General features: G+C 36.3%; 1 protein-coding gene across 1 annotated transcript; it reads left to right on the forward strand.

Annotated features, from left to right (window-relative positions):
* The first annotated feature begins 451 nt into the window (after positions 1-451).
* Positions 452-7,684, forward strand: LOC124390191 (calcium-dependent protein kinase 4-like). Its single transcript, XM_046855978.1, has 16 exons — positions 452-470; positions 603-715; positions 808-895; positions 999-1,137; positions 1,552-1,614; positions 1,700-1,814; positions 2,026-2,122; positions 2,214-2,319; positions 2,400-2,540; positions 2,614-2,770; positions 3,105-3,199; positions 3,696-3,746; positions 4,070-4,448; positions 4,529-4,705; positions 4,810-4,910; positions 6,394-7,684. Exons 2-16 carry the CDS (start codon positions 622-624, stop codon positions 6,523-6,525), a joined length of 1,935 nt encoding a protein of 644 aa, XP_046711934.1. The 5' UTR covers positions 452-470; positions 603-621; the 3' UTR covers positions 6,526-7,684.
* Positions 7,685-11,075: the final 3,391 nt, after the last annotated feature.

An 11,075-nucleotide genomic window follows, 5' to 3' on the forward strand; every position in this document is an offset into this window, starting at 1 on the left:
TTCACGCTAATTAAAAAAAAAAATCCGCAACTTGATGTTATTCGGGTTCCAAATTGGAACCCGCGAATTTTCCAAGAATCAAGTTCAGGTTTCCGGTTCCGGACCGGATTTACTGTCTATAATGTAAATGTAACTCTCTATGATGCAGATTCGTTTCGAGCTTCATTTAACGACCCCCATCCATACCCCCCAAAAAAAAAAAAAAAAAAAAATGCCCCTGAAAGCACAGGAAATTGCCACCGCCGGAAGTGTATTTGTTTGCTGTTTTTATTTGTATTTTTTTTTTTTATTAATCTAAACTCCATGCAAACCGCGAAAGTTATTAAAATTGAATAGTAAAAAAATCAAAAATTGTAATCCTTCTGTGTGATCGATGATGGATCACATTCTAAATTACTGGGATCGAATTTTACAACAGAAAATAATTTTTGGTACTGGAAACATAAAAAGCAGTATAAATCAGTAAAGCGGTAAAAGCATATTTTAAACCTTAGTAGTATAAATAAAAACAGTATTGAAAATATTGGTGTGCTTTTGCCAAATTAAACTCAATCATTTGTATGTTCCTTTATTAACATTCAATAACTGCTGCTGTGTTCTAGATCTGCAGACTTGAAGGCAATGACCATGCTTGAGATGAAAACCCGTGTTAAGGATTTTATTTCTCATTTTGAAGAAGATGCCAAAACACGTGATTTTCATTCATGCAGTACAGGTAGAAAATGCTGAAAATCCTCCACACCTCACTGTCATTGTATCCACTGTAGTTCCAGCCATGAGGAACATTTCTTACTGTGTTCTTCCAAGGTTTGACTTCAGTAGAGTCTGGTGTCTCGCAGTATGATGACATATACATGTCAGAGGAGATTCCAGCATTTCCTGGTCCTCTGTTGAGGTAATTTTCTCTTTTACCGTCCTCCATTAAATTATTTCTGAAGCTGGTCATCAGTTGGTTAAAGATTGTGTGTACAATAATCCATATAAACCATCTGTTACAGTGCCAAGATGCAGAAAGACGAGCTGATGAGGTTTATCGAAAACAAGTGTCTGGAGTGTTTGCAAGACCTGGATAATCCTCAGACACAGAAATCCTATTTCTTCTGGTCAATTTTAAATCACATATGTAAATGCAATGGAGTAAGTGCTCATTACACTGTAAAAATAATAGAAAAATTGCTAAAAAACAAAAACAAAAAAGTATTTGATTACAAAAGCATGCGACCTGTTTTTCTACTCCAATCTGCTAGTGACTAAATCTTTATTTGCCAAAGACGCTGCACTGTTGTGCTGACTAATAAAGTCAAATAACATCTAAATCACACTAAATCATTAACATCAATAAGAAATAAATGCTGATGTAGCTAAAACAAAGTCAAATATATTTCTATTCTCTCAGCTCTAAAAACACTGTAATCAGATACTTAGAAATGTTGATGCCGAGCCCAATGTGTCCCAGTTTAAACATTACGGCAATCAAAACCTTCTAAAGGGCACGAGTAAATAAATGTGTGTACAGTGTAACATTTAGTTGACGATATTTTTCTTTTACAGAAAGTTATGATTGTTGAAATTGCCCTGATTCTCTTCAAGGGTTACAAGTTTTTGAGGAACAAGGTGTGTGTATCAGTATTACCTTCCGCTTTACTCTGTGTATTGCATTAGTCAGTATCAAATGTTCTAACTCGATTTCCTGCTACAGCTGCGACGTGTGGAGCGCCAGGAGGACTGGTGCATTCCCCTAGCAAATCTCTTATGCACTAACGCTCCCAGAAATGAGCACAGGAAAGCTATTATTAGCATGGGAAATCAGTTCGGTATGGATGCACTTTACACTAAGAGCAATCACACTAATTGTGCCGATGGTTGTTGGTGTCAGTTTCAGTCAATTTCAGAAACAGCATTGACTGATCAGATAATTGCACAAATGTGCAAGTTTTTATAAAGTTTATAACAGTAGGTGTATATTATGCACTCTGTATAATCACTGGTTTATTGATGTTGTTGATTTCGTTTTCTTATTTTCAGCCGCCAGAGGATGGACATATGCAGCACACATTTGCTATGTGGTGGCGCACATGGAGCTTGGATCACGCCCGATATTTAAACTGATTGGATGTGACGGGTACTTTGTTTGTGTATGTGTACTTGTGTCTATGTGAGTGTGTGCATTTTTCTTTATTTAGCATTGTTTTTTTTTTGGGTTTTTTTTTCAGCAGATTGCCAGACAGGAAATCAGATATGAGGGAGGCAATTGAAAGAACTGAGGTCTATGAATATGCTCTGTCTCTAAACTCAGGGTTCGGCCAGGCAGATTTCCAGGTTGGAAATGTTCTCTGTTTCTTGTCAAAGTGAATGAGTAACCATTGTACTGAAAATGACAGGTTCTCTGTGTTTCTTAGGAGTTCAAGTACATTCATGCATGTGAGCTGGCTAAGGCAGGATTTGATGATCAGGCATTGGATTACTGCACAGTTATTGCTAAAGAAATCCTCAGAATCATTTCTTGCGTCCGAAGCGATGCGTTGAAAATGGTTATAGCTGTAAGTGAGACATTTTATTTGTATTTGTGAAAGAGCGTCCATTATCAGTTTACTTTATCGATATGTCTTGTAGCTCTCAGAGAATTTGCTTGGAGGAAGGGAAGAACCAGAATGGCTCAAAAAACTTCGCCAGCAGCTGGAATACAGGGAATTACATTCTAGCTTTTCTGATGAGCAGTCTAGCAATTTCAAAGGAACTGCTTACCTGCAATTTGACCCTTCAGAACACAGTATGTTAAAATATACACATTAATTTTATCTTTATAATTATCACCTAGCAAGGTGTGTACACAATTTACTAAAAACTAGTTGTGGAAGCACGAAAGAATTAGAAATAAAAAGAAAAAAAATAGAAAAGTAGGTGAAAATACATTTAACTTCAATCCTGATTCATTGCTCATATACTTTTATATTTAAACTGAAATATGTACTTTAAATGATCATAATCAGAAGACTCATATTTTGAGACAGGATTGAAGCATAACAGAATTTGTATTTTGTGTGTGTGTGTGTGTGTGTGTGTGTGTGTGTGTGTGTGTGTGTGTGTGTGTGTGCGAGAAACAGCTGAGTTTGATTTAGAGTACACTGTGGGTGAGATGCTAGGGAAAGGAGGCTTTGGCCATGTCTACGCTGGAGTACGTAATGCAGATGGAAAAGAGGTAATATTGCTGTTATTTTTGAAATAATAATAATAAATACATAAATAATTACACACAAACACAAACTATCACTTTACATGATTTTAATGCAAGTTCATGATTTTGAACTTTTAACAACAAAAATACCAGAAATATAGAATTCACATGATTAAATCATTTTTTGGTATATGAAACCTTTAGTTCTATCTGAACATTTTAGCTGTAGCTTGTTTTTTTTTTGAAATGAGGAAACATTGCAACACCTTTTCTAAAACTTTTTACAGCCAGTAACAGTTCAGTTCCACATGACCGTTTTTTTAATTAATAAATATATATATTCATATATATCATATATATATTCATATATATATATATATATATATATATATATATATATATATATATATATATATATATATCTGAAATGCAATGCTTGTGTGTGTAAATGTGCTAAATATACTCATTAGTTAGGCTTGTTCAACTTATCTATTGAAATCTATTTTCCTCATGTGAACAGGTTGCCATTAAAGTTCTCCTCAAAGACATTGATGATCAGTACATCACCATCGTAAGTAACCCGCTTTACTTCCTGGACTCTGCAGAAAACCTAAAATGCAAATTAGTCATGTTATAGAGCAGATCTGGACCTAAACAATTCTTCCATTTACTAATTCCTGCTATTAACACCAAAAAAAAAAAATGATGACTCAGATTCACATTTTATAACCTTACATTATTACTGATCTAGAATCAGTGCCAATTCAATTTTCTCTGCTTACAACATTTTAACAGTTTATCATATGAATTCTCCATAGTAATGCATCCATGTGTGTGTGTGTGTGTGTGTGTGTGTGTGTGTGTGTGTGTGTGTGTGTGTGTTTGTAATTTTAGCCTGGAGAAACACACAGCCTTCCTGTAGAGGTGGCACTATTGGAAATGGTATCCAAGGCTCCTCATTGCAGGAATGTTGTAGAGCTTCTCGAATGGTTTGATGCGCCTGATTACTTCATCATGATACTGGAGCGCCCCATTCCCTGCATGAACCTATATCAATTCTGCAAACATAACAACTTTTGTTTGTCTGAACTAGTAGCTCGAGAGATCTTTTGGCAGGTGGTTCAGGCCGCGTGTCACTGCTGTGAGAGAGGAGTTCTTCACCGTGACATCAAACCAGAGAACATTCTGATCAATCCAGAGACATTGGTGGTGAAGCTTATTGATTTTGGCTGTGGAGATTTGCTGAAGAATGAGATCTACACATCCTATTCAGGTCAGGTTACAGTACATATGTGGATCCATTCAGCCTGTGGAAAAGCAGTTTTGTGAAGGTTTCTGCTCTGTTTCCCACAGGCACTCCAGGTTACTGGCCTCCTGAGTGGGTTCTCTACAAACAGTATTATGGTATTCCAGCAACTGTCTGGAGTCTAGGTCTCCTCCTGTGTTTCTTGGTTTGTGGAAATTTTCCTTTTAACAACAATGATGAGATTGTTGAGGGGTATCTTCAACTCCTTCCTGATCTGTCTGATAGTGAGTAAATGCACAAGTATAATTTTTCATGATTTCTGTTATCTGTTTCAATCTCTCTTTAAAGTATTTTAATTTCTATCTTAACCTCATCACTGCTTACACAGAGTGCCGTGATCTGATAACGTGCTGCTTGGAGAAAGATGCTAGACATCGGCCAACTTTTAAGAACATCCAGGATCACGAATGGTTTCTGGACACTGTTGAGGTGAGAATGGTAGCTTGGCGATACCAGGGCTTAAACCCCTGACCTTCCGATCAGTAACCCAGCACCTTAACCACTCTAGGTATTTGTTAAATGAGGAAACACTGACTGCTAGTTGCTCATTTTTTTATTTATGTTTATTATTTTTCAGAACACTTCTGTTAACTACATTCTGGTTCCATCACAAATAAGAAAAATTAAAAGCATTTAAAAATAAAAAATTACTAAAACAAACTGTTGTAATCATATAAAAAAAATACTAAATTGTTATTCGATTTGTTATTCGATATCGTAAATAGTTATCTACCGTATTTTCCGGACTATAAGCCGCTACTTTTTCCCCACGTTTTGAACCCCGTTCAAACAACGAAGCGGCTAATTTATGGATTTTTTTTCTGTGTTTTTCCCGGTTTTACAAGCTTCAAGCCAAAAAACTGAGCCCCATAACATTAGACCAATGAAATTGGCGAACAGGTTTAGGTGAACCAATGAAATTCTTTATATTAAATCAGATGCGCTCCCACTGAATCGGGCCGCACCACATCATAAATATGGATGAGGTTCCTCTGACGTTTGACCTGCCGATCACTAGGACTGTCAACAGGAAATGCGAATCATTCGTCACGCTGAAAACAACCGGGCATGAAAAAACACACTTCACCTGTGTTCTGAGCTGCACGGCCAAAAGAAAAACTCTTGAGAGAAATTGTTGTGAAAGGAAGGAGGAAGACAGTGAACAATGACTTTCTGGGTAGACTACTGTTTAGATACAAGCCATGTAACAGACACTGTCTTTCATTAAAGACTGTGTAAAGTTCATTAGTTTCAGTGTAGACGGCTTATTTCTGTTCAAAATAAAAATTCAGTAGGTGCGGCTTATATTTGGGTGCGCTTAATAGTCCGGAAATTACAGTAATTAAACGATTAACGATACACCGGTCAGCCACAACATTATGACCACTTGCCTAATATAGTGTTGGTCCCCCTTTTGCTGATAAAACAGCCCTGACTTGTTGAGGCTTGGACTCCAATAGACCCCTAAAGCTGTTCTGTAGTATCTGGCACCAATATGTTAGCAGAAGATCCTTAAAGTCCTTTAAGTGGCAAAGTGTGGCCTCTATGAATCGGACTTATTTGTCCAGCACATCCTACAGATGTTTGTTTGGATTGAGATATGGGGAATTTGGAGAACAATTTAACACCTTAAACTCGTTGTTGTGCTCCTCAAACCATTCCTAAACCATTTTTGCTTTGTGGCAGTACACATTATACTGCTGAAAAAGGCCACAGCCATCATGGAATACTGTTTCCATGAAAGGGTGTACATGGTCTGCAACGATGCCTAGGCAGGTAGTACGTGTTAAAGTAACATCCACATGGATAATCGGACCCAAGGTTTCCCAGCAGAACATTGCCCAAAGCATCACACTGCCTCTGCTGGCTTGCCTTCTTCTCATAGTGCATCCTTGTGCCATGTGTTCCCCAGGCAAGCGATGCAACTGAACTCGGTCATCCAAGTGATGTCAAAGCAAACGTGATTCATCAGACCAGGTCATCTTTTTCCATTGCTCCTGTTGGCACTTTCAGGGGTGGACAGAGGTCAGCATGGGCACCCTGACTGTTCTGTGGCTATGTAGCCCAGTATGCAACAAACTGCGATGCGCTGTGTATTCTCACACCTTTTCATCAGAACCAGCATTAACTTCTTCAGCAATTTGAATGCCAATAGCGCCTCTGCTGGATCAGACCACAGAGGCCAGCCTTTGCTCTATATGTGCATTGGCCTTGGCCACCTATGACCCTGTCGACCAGGAACACGTTGCTGCAGTTTGGGAGATCTCTGACCCAGTCGTCTAGCCATCACAATGTGACCCTTGTCAAACTCGCTTAAATCCTAATGCGTGCCCATTTTTTCCACTTATAGCACATTAACTTTGAGGACAAAATATTTACTTGCTGCCTAATATATCCCACCTACTGACAGGTGCCATGATTAAGAGACAATCTGTGTGATTAACTTCACCCGGCAGTGGTCATAATTTTATGCCTATGATATAAAATCTATACCCATAAAAAAATTATTAAAAAAATATCTAATAGAAAGCTAAAAATCTAAATAAGTTCTAAAAAATCTACAAATCTTAAAGCATTTCAAACAAAACATCCAACAATACCTTGCTTTGCTGGACATCCCTATGCACAAATTATCTCTGTCATCAGCACAAGGCCTCGGTGCACCACTACTGAAGCTTGAGGTCATGCTGTGGCAGATGTTTGCACTTATAAGGGATCAAAATCTTCAAACTGTGGCTGACTAAAAATATAATAAAAGGAACCAGAATTTACATGATTCAGTTAAGGTCTGTGCAAAAAAAATATATTTCATTAAAATTATTTAAAATAATAATAATAAAAATAAAATTGAATTCACTGCTCTATCTGTTTCTGCTTTATTTACACACAATCCTTGTAAAATAAATAATGAATTAATCAATTACCTAATCACTGAAATAAATGACACTAAAATATACAAATAAATTGAATAGGATTATTTCCGACTACCACAGATGTAAGAGGCATTCCGAAGTAAACACTGATTCTGAAGCAATCAAAATACATTTTGTGCAAAACATATTGTGTAAAAACTATGTAGTTTGCAAAATTGATAAAAACACTGCATGCTAGGAGTCTGAAACAGGAAATGTCTGTCAAATAAAAGAGGTAGAATTTCAGACATCACAGATCATGCCTCTTTTTATTGGGTTTAAACCTCACATGATACAGGTGTTGACTGATAAGAACAGTAAAAATTATTTTTTATAATTTTAAAAAGTGTGTTGATAATTTGTTAAAATTTGTGTTCCATTTTGAGCTGGAGGTGCAGTTTGATGAATTTGGAGTCGGAACACAGATTATCTTGTATAATCTGTGTTCCGACTCCAAATTCATCAAACTGGAATGACATCACTTGTGTCAAAGAATTATTGTCTCTGGCTCCAGGTTCAGCTGAATAATGTGTTCTGGTTTGTTCAGCTGTATGTCAGTTATATATAACTTGTCATGATTCATGAAGGTGTTGACAGTCTCACAGGCAAAATCTAACAGGCAAAGTCATCTTTAGATTAATAAATTAATTGTCCCAATGTCAGATTACAGACAAAATGTGATACTGAGGAACAAAAAGAATCCTGCAAAAGGTAGATTTGCTGGAAAAAAAAAATTAAAAAAAACTTGGAAAATGATATGCGTGTTGTATTATACTCTAACACTTCTTTCTCTACAGAAAAAAACATATTCAAGACATTTGAATGACACCTGAAATTTTGGCTAAATCTAGTTAGCATGAATTTTGGTGTTCAGATTGTTCTCTGGATAAAGTCATCAGGTTTAATAGCAATCACATTAGAGGTTGAAGGTAATTTGATAAGATATTTTGATCAAATTTGAACTTTAAAAAAAGTACAGGAGTAATATGAAACCATTTTAGATTCCTAGGTTCCTGTGAGACCATGGCTATGCAAAAACCAAGGTACACAAAGGTGTACTGATTCTCCTCTGGTAAAGAATATGATTAATTTTCAGGGAAAATGTACACATCCAAAGATATATGTTGTCAAATGGATGTCAGATGATCTGGGTTGCTGATTGCTCCAGTGGATATAAAATGTCTATACATTGCTGGTTTAAAATGGCTGTTTTTTTGTGAAACCAAGATAAAGCATATCTTTAAATCATAATCTTTTTCAACTTTATTTGAAATTGCAACCTATACATGATACTTGGTATCCAGCAATGTTTGTGGATAACAGGACATATTCTGCCTTTGACTGTTCAAACCGTAATCAGAAACTCTGCATAGACTGGATTTAAAACCATTAATCACATCTTTAAAATTAACAAAATTAGGTAAAAGGCAAAAGCACACGGAGAACTTTCTGTGTGTTCTTCATAAAGCAGCAAAATACATAGTGTTTCCCAACTGTTTTACCTGAATCAGGGACGGGGAGAAAACAGTGAGGGGTAAGAAAAAAAAATCATATAGAAGCCTGTTTCCGCCACATAAAAAAAAAATTCTGACTTTATTTCTTGCAAATTCCGACTTTTTCTTTTAGCCAATCGGGCAGTGTCACCCTCTCTGTAGTGCCAGAAAAATGAAATAGGCTACAATCAATAGAATCGCATTGTATCAAACTAAATTAGCAAAAATCAGCTCTGGAGCAGATGGAACAAGACAGATGAAGCAGAGGAGCCTCGTTTATACACTAACAGCTTTAAACTTCAGGCCGAAAACATGGTTACCGGTGGATGCACCAGAAATGTTGGATGTTTACGAGAAATAAAGTCAGAATTGTGAGAAAATAAAGTCTAAATTACAAGAAATAAACTCGTGATAGTGAGGAAAAAACTTGGAATTGCAAGGAAAAAAAGTCGGAATTGTGCCGGCTTCCTTAGGATTCATTACCAAGTTTGTATTTTCATTTGGATGTAATTTGCCAATTAAATTGACTAAATGGGTTTAGTTTTCATAGATTAAGCAATAAAAATGTTCATTTTTCTAAAAAGGAAACAAATTTCTGTTCATTTTAAGAGACCCGTCTTATTTTTTCTTGTATATTTAGTTTTGCTCTTAAATAATGAAAAAGTACTTCTTATCCAATTACTTGATTATAATAGCCTTTATTCATCACAAATATACATTACAGCACAGTGAAATTTTTCCTTTGCATATCCCAGCTTGCTTAGAATCTGGGGTCAGACATGATACGGCACCCCTGGAGCACAGAGGGTTAAGGGCCTTGCTTAAGGGCCCAAGAGTGGCAGCTTGGCGATACCAGGGCTTAAACCCCCAACCTTCTGATCAGTAACCCAGCACCTTAACCACTGAGTTACCACTCCACCAATTAAACGTTGAAATAATACTCGAGAATACTCGATTACTAAAATAACCGACAGCAGATGCCCTAGTTGACACACACAAGGAATTTGGTTCCAGCTGTTGGTGACTTAAAAGTACAGGCATAAATAACACTATACATTTAGCTCAGATTATACAAGACAAAACAGACTAAAAGAGACAATATTATTTTACATACCAAAATAGCAGCCAGACACACTCTTATGTTTAAATGTTTATGTTGCAAAAATTATAGCATATCTATCACTTACAATTGAATGTCTTTCAAGTGTTCAACTGCACACACTCAAATGTAACCCACTAATATTCATAAAGAGGCCTGGTAGACAGAGCTCTAGTGTTGGATGGAAAATTTCTTCCCTTGCCTGGGACAGCATGAAACACCACAGTTCTTGTGTCAATTCTTGGGGAAGAGACTGCTCTAGTGTGTACTATGGGGAGAAGACAAGCCAGTGTGGTGCTTTGGGCAATGCTCTACTGAAAAACATGGGTCCTGGCATTCATGTGGATGTTACCTTGACACATACCATCTACCTAAATATCAAATACTGTATGTGAACAGTATTACCTAATTAAAGTGACGTCTTTCAGAGGGATCATGTGCTATGACCCACTAAAATGAAATTCATGAAAGGTTTGGGCATCATGACCAGAGTTTAAAAAGTTGACCTCCAAATTATTTTAAGTTCTGCACTTTTCTGCACTAAATTATAAATGTTGTAGGAATCTATGGCACAAAAGTTTTGTATGTTCTTTTTGAAGATCCAAATCTACATTTAGTTCCCATTTGCTGTTACAATAACTTCCACTCTTCTGGGAAGATGCCCACTAAATGTTGGAGTGGAGATTTGTGCTCATTTAGCTTCATGCTTTGTTGCTCCAGCTTTTCCCAAGCAGGGTACAGCAATGTACCTCTGAACATGGGTATATTTGTCTACCTTCTTGTTTGTACCTCTAAAAGAACATTTATGCACCCCTAGTGATAGAAATGTACATGTGTGTCCTGGTATGGTTTAAAATTACATCCTGGTCATGAAGTCACATTCCCATACATACTGATACTGTTATTCAGTCTTAATATTACTAAATAATTCAAGTTAAACTATATATATATATATATATATATATATATATATATATATATATATATATATATATATATATATATATATATATATGAATGATATGCAACCGTTTAATTTGTCACATGATGACGAAATGAGAGGAAGAAAGAGAGACTTTTAATTTTTACG

This window comes from Silurus meridionalis, chromosome 8 (assembly GCF_014805685.1).
Source record: "Silurus meridionalis isolate SWU-2019-XX chromosome 8, ASM1480568v1, whole genome shotgun sequence".
NCBI lineage: Eukaryota > Metazoa > Chordata > Actinopteri > Siluriformes > Siluridae > Silurus > Silurus meridionalis.